General features: G+C 38.2%; 1 protein-coding gene across 2 annotated transcripts in view; it reads right to left on the reverse strand.

The window, feature by feature from the left end:
• The window catches only part of ABCB7 (ATP binding cassette subfamily B member 7), a 97,349-nt gene that overhangs the window by 51,330 nt on the left and 31,445 nt on the right, over positions 1-14,574 (reverse strand). Inside the window, exons 1-2 of one of the 2 annotated variants that reach the window (XM_072626405.1) lie at positions 8,359-8,491; positions 2,918-2,995 (exon numbers count right to left, since the gene is read on the reverse strand). In XM_072626405.1, the coding sequence (XP_072482506.1) occupies positions 2,918-2,995; positions 8,359-8,430 (150 nt within the window). In that variant the 5' untranslated portion in view covers positions 8,431-8,491. Of the gene's footprint in view, positions 1-2,917; positions 2,996-8,358; positions 8,492-14,574 lie in introns of those variants that run through there. The other variant, XM_072626404.1, reaches the window with a different exon arrangement.

Here is a 14,574-nt window from a genome sequence, read left to right on the forward strand (position 1 = left end):
CAAGGCTTGCACAATAAAAAGGATACCTTCGAAAACTGTTCATCATCTTAAAGGATCTATTAATAATAAACAATTATAATTAAAAATTTAAAACAATAATTTAAAAATAAAGATGATAATAATAAACAATTAACAGTGTTTTCTATGCTTTCTACCTATGTTAATACGTGCTTTCTCTAACACAGTGCTCAAATGCTTCTAGTTGATTGGAGGTAGTAAGGAGGATGACAGCTGAGCTGTTTATACTTCGACTGTGCTAGCAATTATTCCTGAAATTCTCCCAAATCCCCTCTCCTCTTCCCATCCTCAAATAACCCCCAAATGCCCTCCAAAGCAAAGTACAACATCATTCAGAAGACAAGAAGAGGTTTGCTGTTGGCTAAATTATGTGTGTTTCTTTTGCACAGTAAGTTGTTACAGGAGAGGCTAGATGTTCACCGTGTTTAATAAAGAAGTCTTACTGCGATATACAAATATTTCTAGTAATAAATTCATTTGAACAAAAATTCACTATAACAAAACAAAGTCCTCTGCCCTTAATTTTAATGGGATTTTCTTTGTATGAGTATACTGCTTAAAATAAGTGAACCACTGGCTGAGGTTTAAAACATGCTATTCAAGGAGGAACCAAGATACAATAGAAAGAGCCCTGGATAGTCAGTTACAGGACATGGGTTGGAAGTCATGCTCTGACATTTTATAAACGTTTGACCTTGGCTATGACACTGAGCCTCTTGGGACCTCAGTTTCCTCATTTATAAAGAAAGAGGTTGGACTAGATGAGCTCTAAGGTCTCTTCCAGCTTTAAATCTATGCTCCTATGACCTTGGGCACTTCCTTTCTCTTTTCTGGGTCTCACTTTTCTCTTCTTTAAGATGAATTCTAAGGTCCTTTCTAGCTCTATGTCCTATGAGAAACTAAGATGTGTGAAAAGGATGTGACTTGTAATGTCTCTCTCTCATGAAGCCTTTTTCCACTACAGTAAAGCTGATTCAGCACGTCCCACTTGGTAAGCAAGTTTTAACAAGATACATGGCCACTGACTGCATCCTACTCTTCAAGTCAATTTCTTGCTTTACACTGAGTGTATCTGATTTAGCATCAATTATTTTTCCCTATTACAGGATCACAGAATTTAAAATTGAAAGGGCACTTAGTTATCATCTAGTCTAACCCTGTCATTTAAAGATAAGAAAAGTGGGGCCCAGAGGAGGTAGGGACCAGCTCAAGGTCACAAAGATGCTAAGTATCAGAGTCTCTGATTTGAAATCCTGTATACTTTAGACTAAGTCATACTGCCTATCATTACTCTTCCCTAATTGATCACAAGCTCCTTAAACACAAATTGAACTTTGTATTTCTATATACTAAGAAAAATAACAGGCCTTTGAGGTTTGCACAATTTTCCTCCTAACAATTCCATAAAACCCTTGTGAGGCTGGAAAAACTGAAGTCAAAGAGAAGTGACTTGCCTAAGGTCTAATGACCTAATAATGAGTAGAGCTCAAACTCAAAGCCAGGTCTTTGGGTTCCAAATCCAGTGATCTTTCCATTATCCATCCACATATATAATGAAGAACTTTAAGTTGACAAAGAAAGACAGACGCACAAACTTCTCAATAACACGTGAATCAGTAAGGCACTTTCCTGCCTATTATAAAACATTAAAGGGAGGTGAGGGGGAAGAAGGTGCATGGGGCCAAACACCAATGAAATAAAAGTGTTCCTCTGATTAGAAAAATACAAAAATAAAGCATCAGGGGAAAACATGAGACACGGTCAAAATAGTCAGCCTTGTTGTTGTTTCAATGTTTAGAAAGAAAGCATTGTCACAACCAAGAAGGCTCCATGAAAGGCATGAAATTAATTATGCCTCTGTAGTAGCCACAATTATCAATAATTCATTAATCAGAGTAAAGTGCTTTGCAAACACAAATCCATATAAAGATACCATCACAGCACCAGCTTTAATCAGTCTATGAAAGAAGACCCTCTCTATTCTCAGGAGTTGAAACCAACAAGAGGTTATTACTCAAAATTAGTTACTGGTTTTTGGATCAAAATTAGGGTGTTTTATAAATGGAAACTCCAGAAGAGATTTTTCACCTAAGTCCCCTAGAAAAACCAATTTTCCCTGAAAGCAGAGGTAACAATTGATGTTATAGGTTCAAATGAACACCTAAGGTCAACTTGACCTTCATAAAAGGCTAAGGGCAGAGAATGAAATAACATAGCAGGGCCTCAAACAATTTAGTTATAAAAGAGGTCTTTTTTTTAAACACCAGCTTAAAAAGTGAAGGAGTTAGGATTTGGATTAGATTCCAATTTGAGGGGCTCCTTCCCATCCAGAAGGTTCACCTCTGTCTTTTTAAAAGTACTGGCAATTGTCTCAAACTGCCTTTCATTTACTGATGAGTGAAACCAAGAGGTAAACTCAGCAGCTCATGTGGATTTTAACACACTGAAGGCTCCCTGGCATTCTGCTAAGCGGGAATCTTTGAAAGAAGCATCCGTCACTTAAAAAACTCACTGCATTCCATATATCACATATAAACCACCAGGATAAATTTGAGTGTCAGCAAATTGCCATTACATTTATAAAAGCTTTCAGAACATGTTATTGTAGTTGGCACTGATTTTGAGAAATTCAGCAATATTTCTCAAGGGTTAAAAAGGGGAGGAGGGTACAGTTTATACACGTGCACATATACACATATACACACTATTTCGGTGCCAATTTTTTTCTCCATTCCCAGGGGCAGAAATATAACTTCCTATTCATCTCACAAGTACTTAGAAAACATAAAAAGGGAAATTGGATGAGATGTAAAATACGTAGCATAAATTAGAAAACACTCTAAGGACTTGCACTTTTCCCCCCAGCTGTAACAGAGCAGAAAAAATTGGTTAATCTTACCTTTGTAAACTCAAATAAGTTTCTTGAATGGTATGTACCAAAATGATTCCATGAAGTTTGTCTGACTGTATCTGAAATCTGTTCAAGGGAGAAAAACAGAACAATTGGTCGATGTTCAATGTCTCAAGAATATTTCCTTTATTTTCCAGAAAGCAATATAAAATGAAAGTCACAAATGATTTTAGCTTGGTAGTACTTTGGTAAAGTGACTTTGGTAAATTTGGTAAAATAGTGCAAAAGAGAAACAGAAAGTTGGTCTTGAGTAAAACAATGACTTCGGTCATTAAAAGTTCCCAAGAGTACGTGCTTATGAAGCAGCTCCCTCCAAGGTGGCCAGTTTGGGAGGTCCCAAGTCCCCTTCCCTTCTAGGCCCCTTTTGTTCTAACATAATGCTGTGGTTCTTTAGTGTTTGTTACCCTTATGTCCCTTTCTGCTCTCGCCATAATCACAATTTCTTCTTTCAACTTCTTTGTGATCAGGTTAGCAAAATGTTTATCAACTTTGTTAGGTTTTTTCAAAGGAACAGCTGTTAGTTTACTTTGTGTTTTATCAATCTTATATTTTTACTTGCCAATTTAACTATTTCTGTTCTATTTTTCAAGATTTCCTCATTTGTGCTTATTCTGGGCTTATTTACTGATTTTTAAAATTGCATATAGTTTTATTGATATTGTTAGCTTTTGTGTCACCAACATTTCCCAGTGTATCCCATCCCTGTGCCCTTCTCAGGGGGGACTCCTTAGAACAAAGTAAAAAAAGGGGAAATGGTTTAATGAAACTAAGGCATCTCAAGAAAGCTTGACAGCATCTTCAACAATCCACAGCTGGACCTCATTTGGAAGATGTACATTCGCAACGTTAATCCTGTTTTTCTATTTTGGTAATTTACGTGATCACAGATAGTCTTTTCCCATAAAGACCACTTCGCTCCATCCCTGACATTGCGGTACGATGTTGCATTACTGGTTCTGTAATTTGTGCTCTGACTCAAGACTCCATTCAGGCCTACACTTTTGCTTATGTTTTTATTATTGTTATTGGGCTATGATCTGTAAAGGATGTGCCATTATTAACGTTTTCCCACGTTTATTTCTTAATCATAATTTCTGAATGCTAACTTTATATAATGGCATGTCAAAAAATAATGACTTCTCATTATAGTAGATAGCAAGGTAGCACAATAGGTAGAGTGCCAGACTTGGAGTAAGGAAGAACTGAATTCATGGGGAAGTCATTTAACTTGTTTGCCTCTTGTTTTCTCGGATAACAACAGCACCTCCCTCCCAGGACTATTCTGAGGATCAAATGAGATAATATTTGTAAAATATTTTGCTAACTTTAAAGTGCTATAGAAAAGCTAGTTACTGTTACTACTGGGTCAGCTAAGATGGCACAATGGATAGAGGCTGGGCCTGGAGGCAGAAACAAGAGTCATCTTCCCAAGCTCAAATCTGGCCTCAGACACTTCCTAGCTGTGTGATTCTAGATAAGTCATGTCACCCTGTTTGCTTCAGTTTCCCCATCTGCAAAATGAGCTGGAGAAGGAAACGGCAAATCACTCCAGCACCTTTACCAAGAAAACCCCAAATGGAGTCACAAAGAGTCAGACACAACTGAAATGACTCCACAACAACAACGACAACAACAAACTACTACTCCTACTCCTACTGGCTTTGCTCAGCATTGCCATTTAACTAACTGATAGATTTCAATCTGGGGTATATGAGGCGTTAAGGGAAGACTGACACTTCTGGTGTGAGGACCTGCCAAGACTTTTAAATTGATGGCTTTTGCCATTCATTCATTTCCAAACATATTCCTTCCCACTACCCTAGACGGTCATTCCTCTTTTTAAAATTTATACTTGTATTTATCAGTTCTTTCTCTGAAGATAGAGAGCATGTTCCTTCATGAGGAAGTCCTTTGCAGTTGATTTGAGGACAGTCATTTACAGTCATTCTTGAAACAATATTGATATTGTCGTAGACAGTGTATACAGTGTTCTCTTGGTTCTGCTCATTTCAATCATCATTATGTCATCCAAGTCTTTCCCTGTTTTCCCAAATCCACTTGCTCGTCCTTTCTTACAGTGTAGCAGTATTTCACCACAGTCATATACCACAACTTCTGAAGCCATCCTCCAACTGACAGGCATCTCCTCATAGTTTTTTGCCACCACAAAGAGAGTTGCTATAAATATTCAGAATATATAGGTTCTTTTCCTTTTTCCCTAATCACCTTGGGAAACAGACCTAATAGTGGTATTGCTGGGTCAAGTTGTAGAACTCTTTGGGCATAATTCTAGATTGCTCTCCAAACGGTCAGATCAGTTCACTGTTCCACCTACAATGCATTTCTTAGCGTCCCAATTTTTCCACAACCTTTCCAACATTTGTCATTTTCCTCTTCTATCATTTTAGCCAATCTAATAGGTGTGACATGATTTCTCAAAGTTCTTTTAATGTGTATTTTTCTAATCAATAATGATTTGGAACATTTTTTCATACAACCATATATAGCATTGATTTCTGTACCAAAAAAACTGTTTATATCTTGACCATGTATTAACTGGGAAATGACTCATATTCTTATAAATGACAAAGTTTTCTACATATCTGAGATAAGACCTTTATCTGAAAAATTTGTCTATAAAATTTTCCCAAAATTTTCTGCTTTCCTTCTAATCTTGGCGACATTGGTTTTATTTGTACAAAATCATTTTAACTTGAAGTAATCAAAATCAACCATTTTACACCTCACAACATTCTCTACTGTTTGTTTATTCATAAATTATTCTCCTAGTCATAAGACTGATAGGTAATATGCTCCAAGTTCTTATTTACTTACTTACTATATCTTCCTTTTTATCTAGGCCATGTATTCATTCTTGGTAAATGATGTAAGATACTGGACTATACCTATTTTCTGCCACACAGCTTTCTGGTTTTCCCAATGATTTTTTTTGTTTTGTTTTTAAATTAATTTATTTAACTTTTAACATTCATTTTCACAAAATTTTGGGTTCCAAATTTTCTCCCCATTTGTCCCCTCCCCCCACCCCAAAACACCAAGCATTCTAATTGCCCCTATCACCAATCTGCCCTCTCTTCTATCATCCCTCCCTTCCTTTGTCCCCATCTTCTCTTTTGTCCTGTAGGGCCAGATAACTTTCTATACCCCTTTACCTGTATTTCTTATTTCCTAGTAGCAAGAACAGTACTCGACAGTTGTTCCTAAAACTTTGAGTTCCAACTTCTCTTCATCCCTCCCTCCTCACCCATTCCCTTTGGAAGGCAAGCAATTCAATATAGGCCATATCTGTGTAGTTTTGCAAATGACTTCCATAATAGTCATGTTGTGTAAGACTAACTATATTTCCCTCCATCCTATCCTGCCCCCCATTGCTTCTATTCTCTCTTTTGATCCTGTCCCTCCCCAAGAGGGTTGACTTCAAATGGCTCCCTCCTCCCATTGCCCTCCCTTCCATCATCCCCCCCACCCTGCTTATCCCCTTATCCCCCACTTTCCTGTATTGTAAGATAGGTTTTCATACCAAAATGAGTGTGCATTTTATTCCTTCCTTTGGTGGAATGTGATGAGAGTAAACTTCATGTCTTTCTCTCACCTCTCTTCTTTTTCCCTCCACTAAAAAGTCTTTTGCTTGCCTCTTTTATGAGAGATAATTTGCCCCATTCCATTTCTCCCTTTCTCCTCCCAATATATTTCTCTCTCACCACTTAATTTCATTTTTTAAAGATATGATCCCATCCTATTCAATTCACTCTGTGCTCTCTGTCTGTGTGTGTGTGTGTAATCCCATCCACTACCCAGATACTGAAAAGTTTCAAGAGTTACAAATATTTTCTTTCCATGTAGGAATGTAAACAATTCAACTTTAGTAAGTCCCTTATGACTTCTCTTTGCTGTTTACCTTTTCATGCTTCTCTTCATTCTTGTGTTTGAAAGTCAAATTTTCTTTTCAGCTCTGGTCTTTTCATCAAGAATGCTTGAAAGTCCTTGATTTCATTGAAACACCATTTTTTTCCCTGAAGTATTATACTCAGTTTTGCTGGGTAGGTGATTCTTGGTTTTAGTCCTAGTTCCTTTGACTTCTGGAATATCCTATTCCATGCCCTTCAATCCCTTAACGTAGAAGCTGCTAGATCTTGTGTTATCCTGATTGCATTTCCACAATACTTGAATTGCTTCTTTCTAGCTGCTTGCAGTATTTTCTCCTTGACCAGGGAACTCTGGAATTTGGCCACAACGTTCCTAGGAGTTTCTCTTTTGGGATCTCTTTCAGGTGGTGATCTGTGGATTCCTTGAATACTTATTTTGCCCTCTGGTTCTAGAATCTCAGGGCAGTTTTCCTTGATAATTTCATGAAAGATGATGTCTAGGCTCTTTTTCTCATCATGGCTTTCAGGTAGTCCCATAATTTTTAAATTGTCTCTCCTGGATCTATTTTCCAGGTCAGTTGTTTTTCCAATGAGATATTTCACATTATCTTCCATTTTTTCATTCTTTTGGTTTTGTTTTGTGATTTCTTGGTTTCTCACAAAGTCATTAGCCTCCATCTGTTCCATTCTAATTTTGAAAGAACTATTTTCTTCAGTGAGCTTTTGAACCTCCTTTTCCATTTGGCTAATTCTGCTTTTGAAAGCATTCTTCTCCTCATTGGCTTTTTGAACCTCTTTTGCCAATTGAGTTTGCCTATTTTTCAAGGTGTTATTTTCTTCAGCATTTTTTTGGGTCTCCTTTAGCAAGGTGTTGACCTGCTTCTCATACTTTCCTTTCATCTCTCTCATTTCTCTTCCCAGTTTTTCCTCCACTTCTCTAACTTGATTTTCAAAATCCTTTTTGAGCTCTTCCATGGCCTGAGCCCATGGTATATTTATTTTGGATGTGTGGGATACAGAAGCCTTGACTTCTGTGTCTTTCCCTAATGGTACGCATTGTTCTTCCTCATCAGAAAGGAAGGGAGGAATTATCTGTTCACCAAGAAAGTAACCTTCTATAGTCTTATTTTTTTTTCCCTTTTCTGGGTATTTTCCCAGCCAGTGACTTGCCTTCTGAGTTTTCTTTCCACCCCCACCACACCTCCAGATCCCCCTAGCCAGCGCTTGGGGTCTGAGATTCAAATGCTGCTTCCCAGCCTCAGGGCTTTTGGTGGGGGTGGGGCTGCTATTCAGTGTGAGATTAAGTTCAGCTGCTCAAGTAGGGGCAGGGCCACCACTCGGGAGGCTCAGTTCCCTCAGGGGGTTTATGTGGAGACCCTCAACAATGGATCCGGGCTCCTGCCTGCTTGGGGAGCCCCTGTCCGCCCTGTCCGCCCTGTCCGCCGCTGCCCTTGCTGCTGCCTCCCGAGGGGGCCTGAGTTATGGGGACACCCCACTCCCCTCTCAACCAGCCAATGAGACCCTCTCACCGACCCCTGGCACCTGTGTGTGGAGGGACCTGCTGGGCAGCTGGAGATTCTGTCCCTGAAGCCTGCTCGGATCTGCTCCTCTCATCGCCTGGCGGCCAAGGCAGGGCTGGGCTCTGCTCCGGGTCCGGTGCACGACGGATGTTTCGCGTCAGGTTTTCAGGTCTTTCTGGAACGGAAATCTCGTCTGCTCCGTTGTTCTGTGGCTTCTGCTGCTCCAGAATTTGTTGCAAGTTCTTCTTTACAGATATTTTATGGGCTGTGGGTTCAGAGCTAGCATATGTGTGTCTTTCTACTCCACCATCTTGGCTCCTCCCCCCTTTCCCAATGATTTTTAACAAACAGCAAATTCTTATCCAAAAACCTTAAATCTTTACGTTTGTCAGACTAAAGGTAACCAAGAGACCTCAAACCCATCTAAGAGTTAGAGAGATGTCTACACCAAGCAGTGTGAAAATTTCCCCCATGATGGGCAGATGAGAACAATTTGTTCCACCAGTCATGAAGGTAGCTGAAGCAAGCACCATGGAGCTTAGACCTTGGTGAGGCATTGAAGACATCAAGGTCATCCACTGCATCCCAGGCAATCACCAGTCACCTTGATTTTTGTCTTGCCACTAGACTTTGATGACTCTGGAAGAAAGAATGAGTCTGAGGACGACCTTACACAACTCTGCCTCATTTGAACCAATTCACCTGTAAGTCAAGACATCACCCCATGATGTCACTGATCCTCTTCTAAAACAAAGGACAAACACCAGATTTCAATCAGGAAAACAATAAAAAAAATTATTTTCTGAGCAAATCATGCATTGGTCTTAGATCCTTTACAAAACTGAACTCTTAAGATGGCAGAAAGAATGACCAGTATCGATACTGTTTGGTTATTCAGTCATGTCCAACTCTTTGTGACACCATGGACCATAGCACACCAATGCTGTCCATGGGGTTTTCTTGACAAAAACATTGGAGTGGTTTGCCATTTCATTTTCCAGGGCATTAAGGCAAATAGAGGTTAAGTGACTTGCCCTGGGTCATATAGCTAGCAAGTGTTTAAGGCCACATTTGAACTCAGGTCTTCCTGACTCCAGGTCCAAGATCTACCCACTGAGCCATCTTGCTGTCTCACCTCCACATCCATGATGACCAAGACTCAAATTGTCAGTGTTTCAAAAAATATCAACGGCAGGTGGAGCTAATGAAAGAATAAGAGTTAATAGTTTGTCTTAACTCTTTTACATCCTACCCTAAAACAACAACCAATAAAGAACACCAGATCAAATTCTGATTGGGAAAAGCCAACAAAAAGTCACAGTGAGTCATTTTTTTTTCCAACTTAAAGCAGAAAGCGATCCCATGAGACCCCTGCACTAGCACTGGCAGCAGGAACAGCTATCAGTTTGCAGCTCTATTGCCCAATACCTAGTTCCAAGACACAGGTAGACAAGAGTGGTCATGATCATGAGGGAGCAGCGGCCCTAACTGTGTAAGGAACAAGGAACAACTTCCAGAACCATGACTGTGATGCTCTGAAGCCAAGAGTGGGACTCAGTTCTGACCACTGGCTCTACACCTAAGGCTGCTGTGGAATAAACCTGGGCAAGAAACCAGAGAGAGCCAGCAGTTGAGTCACTCTAAACCTGCAGAATCTCCCAGCAGGGTAATTGTGAATAAGTCCAGTAGCAATCTACAGAAACTCAACCACGCAGAAAACAACAGACTCCGCTGGGTCAGGAATTTGCAGACCAGATCTTATTGTTAAAATAGTCTTCTTTTTAAAAATCACTATTGCTAACCTCCCTTCTCATTCCATTCCCTCTAATTAAAAACTGAGAGAAAGAAAACCCCTTGTAACAAACAGTATAGTCAAGCAAAACAAATCCATGGAGTGGCCACGTATGTCCAAAATTCGATGTCTATGAACCTTGTGTCCATCACTACTTATCACTTAGGAGGTAGGTAATATGTTCCATAATAGGTGCTCTTCTTTTGCTGCCCTTGTATAAATTATTCTCCTAATTCTGCTTACTTCACTCTTTGCCAGATGGACTAGATGGCTTTAAAGGTCCCTTCCGGATCTAGATCTATGAGCCTATGATAAAGAGAATACATCAGAAAGATTACAAAATTTGGAGTTAGAACACCTATATTTAAATCCTGGCTTTATGATCCTCTGATCTTAAAGATTCTTTTCAGAACTAACTCTTTCGCCCCTACATACTACCCAGCTCCAGTGCTAATTCCCATTTCCCTCAGGTGCAGTAATTCCCTCCTTCATCAATCTCTCAGACCTCTCTATTTTAACCTCTGCTATAAACGTCTATTATTCCAACCTGTATTATATGTGCGTACATCTCATCTCCTTACTGACTAAGTACCTTGAAGGATAGGATTTTAATTCTGTGAAGCCAGCATCTGGACCTCTCATAGTGGGTGCTTAATACAACTCTGTTGGACCGAATTCCTCATCCAATAATTCTTCTCTGCAAATAAGACTAAAGGCACCATTCAATAAGTAGAAAATTTATATATTATAACCTCTTGAAAAAAGTCAGTAAGTTCCTATGAGTTAGGCACTACTCTCATCCTCACATCAGTCCTCCTACATTTTACCAATATTACATATTTAATCAATTTTCTTTAAGGTAAAACTAACTGGATAGTAAGTAACACATAGCATCACAAAAAATGAAAGTGAATGTATTTTAAATATACAGGAAGATTCAATATTGATGTGGTCCCTGAATCAGCTGTCTGTAATCAAGATCAACTTGCTGAAGCTTAAATCAAAACTAGTACAAAATTTAAAAAAAAGTATAGCATGCAACTGAAACAACACAACCCACTTAAACAAATTAATGATAGTGTAAAAAGAATAATGGGCATTAGAAATGATATTGACATCAATTATGTTAATTTTATATAAAAAATGAAATATGAATCAGTTAACATATGAAGGAGAGAAGAAGAACCCAAACAGAGCCTTGTTAAGGCCAAAAAAGGGTAACCAAGAAAGCACCCACAACTAAGTCGCAAAAAGGCAAATTCAGGCTTGATGTTGGGTAAAATTTGCTTAAAATTTGATTGGTCCAAAGTGGAATGGACTGCTTCATGAGGTAGTGAGCTCACTCTCTCTAGAGATCTTCAATTGGATTTGTTGAACATGCTACAGTAGTCATTCCTTTTCTGTAGGGGTTGGAAAATGGTGAACATTGGGGTAAAAAGTTTGAACTGACCATTCGCATAGAGAAAATAACACAAATGAAGAAATCTACTGCACAGATTACAACATGCAATTAGATGCAAAGTCCATCAATATGTACACCTGAGACAAAGAGTACCAATGGCTAACTGTTAGAGACCAGAATTAAATCAGAGGGGGAGAGTTGGCTGGATTACCCTTAGGAGAATCCAAAGTGTCAATGAACCTAAACTTCCAGAAAAAAAGGCCCATCTTTTTTTCTTTAAGCTTAATAATTTTTTTTCTCCCAATTACATGTAAAAATAATTTTTAACTTCTTTTTTAAAATTTTGAGTTCCTAATTCTCCCTCTCTTTCCCTTCCATGCTCATTGACAAGGCAAGCAATTTGATATACATGTTGTACATATGCAATCATGTAAAAGGTAGTTTCATGTTAATCATGTTATGGGGGGAAAGGCACCCCCTCAAAAAAATGAAGTGAAAAATAGTATGCTTTGATTTATATTCAGACTCCATTAGTTCTTTCTTTGGGGATAGATAGCATTTTAGATCATAAGTCCTTCAGAGTTGTCTTAGATCATTGTACTGCTAAGAATACAGCTAAGTCTATCATAGTTAATCATTGCACAATGTTGCTGTTACTGTGTACAATGTTCTCCTGGTTCTTTTCACTTTACTCTGCATCAGTTTGTGTAAGTCTTCCAAGTTTTTCTGGAAGTATCTTACTCATCATTTCTCATAATAGCACAATAGTCTTCCATCACAATCATACACCATAACTTGTTCAGCCATTCCTAATTGATGGACATCCCCTCAATTTCCAATTCTTAGCCACCACAAAAAGAGTTGCTATAAATATTTTTGTACAAATAGGACTCTTTTCCCTTTTCTAAAAAATATCTCTTTGGGATAGAGACCTTGTAGTGGTATTGGTGGGTCAAAGGGTATGCACGACTGCCCTTTGGGTATAGCAAAAATTTTCCCTTACAATGACTGGTGCAGTTCACAACTCTACCAGCAGTGCATTATTACTGTTCCAATTTTCCCACATCCCCTCCAACCTTTGTCATTTTTCTTTTCTGTCATATTAGCCAATCTGAAAGGCTGAAGATGGTAACTCAGAGTTGTTTTAATATGCATTTCTCTAATCAAAAGTGATTTAGAGCATCTTTTTACATAACTACAGATAACTTTGATTTCTTCATTTGAAAACTGCCTGGTCATATCTTTTGACTATGTATCAATTGGAGAATGACTTGCATTTTTATGAATTTGAATCAGCTCTCTATGTGGTTGAGAAATGTGGCCTTTATCAAGGACATCTGCTATTAAAAAAAAAATTCCCAGCTTTCTCCTTTCCTTCTAATCTTGGGTACACTGGTTTTGTTTGCTTTAAGTCTTTTTAATTTAATATAACCCAAACTATCCATTTTATATCTCAGAATGTTCTCTATTTTCCAAGGCCCATTATTCTAGCAATCTTGCCATCTATCTACCAGCAAGACATGGACCACAACAATCTCGAAAAAATTGCAAATTAATAGTCTGGAGGGCAACAGAGGTGAACATCACGATGGCTGTAAGCAGACTATAAAATATAACTAACCAAAAGAATTTTGAAAAACAGCAATAAAAGATTCATCAGGGAAATACATGATCAAAAAATGAAATAAGCTGCTCATACAATTAAGATAGGGATAACAAATGGACAGTGTTGCTCAGCAACAAAGAAGGCCTCGACAACGTTGGGTGACCATCTTTGGCAAACTTATGGGAAGACACAAAAGAGAAGTCTGAGATAGGCAAGCATAGATGGATTGCAACGTGTATTGTGGAAGAAAAATCCAAGTTGAAGAAATTAAAGATCCATTTTAATTTAGCTGTTGTAAAAAATCTCATTAAGAAACTCCCATAGTAGTTACTAAGACAAATGTTTTCATCCTGTTTACAATTTGAGTTTTCACGGTTCACATTAAGCTTACTGGTCATAGAATCTAGGAAGTTACCTGCTCAAAAAACAAGGTTACAGTTACTGGGAGTTTATAACAGTTTCTAAACTTTTATAAACAATTTCTAAATTTTAGAGATCAAAAAGACAATTACACAGTCTACATTTCTGAACTTAAACTGGAAAGAGCAAAATGATGTTTACAAATATCTATAGTGCATTTAATTCTGAAAGGGTATTAGAGAGACACATGCCAAGATTGGCACTTGCTGGCCATGAATTACCTTTCTGAAAAACCCTGGTCAAAGTGCACATTTTACTATATCAAACACATGAGAACCTCAAAGAAAATTTCAAAACAAAAACCCCACAATTGCATAACCTACTTCCAAATGGCTAAAGTCTAAAAGAGATATAATTCGCACCTAAATTCCTAACTCTCCAGACACTGGCTTGGTTTTTTTAAAAAAAGGTGCTTGTAGATATAGCAGAATAAAGACATCTTAATCTAGGTTTCACAACGTCAGTACTCCTATAGTAGTAAAAGGCAAACTAGGATAGGATGAAGAGAAAAGGTACAGACTGGCAAAGGTTAAAGGAATCCCGAACATCTATTGCCTTGAGAAGAGTTTAAAAAGCAAGGTGTTCAATTCAATGTTCTCCCCAGTTTTCTTGATTTTAGGATGTGAGCAGACAGCTCAGAATGTGCTACTATGTGACCTTATTCAAGGCACTAAACATCACAGGCCTTCAGATTCCTCGAGTAAAATGAGAAGGCAGAACTAGATCATCTCTAACGTCTCTCTTCTAGTTCAGAATCCAGTGCTATGTGGGCAACAAACTACGAAGGCTGAGCATATATGTACAGACTAATATTATAATAAAGCCATTAATCTGACACATTTAATGACATTACTAATTATTATTGTGCTACATAGTAATTAAAGCTTAAATAGTACGGGACTATAGAATGAGAGATTTAGAGTGGGACAGGATATTAGCAGTTAAAGAGTCAAACTCCTTCATTTTACAAAGGAGGAAAAAGGAGACCCAGAAAGTTAAGTCACATGGTAAGTGACAA

Source organism: Notamacropus eugenii, chromosome X (assembly GCF_028372415.1).
Source record: "Notamacropus eugenii isolate mMacEug1 chromosome X, mMacEug1.pri_v2, whole genome shotgun sequence".
Classification (NCBI taxonomy): Eukaryota; Metazoa; Chordata; class Mammalia; order Diprotodontia; family Macropodidae; genus Notamacropus; species Notamacropus eugenii.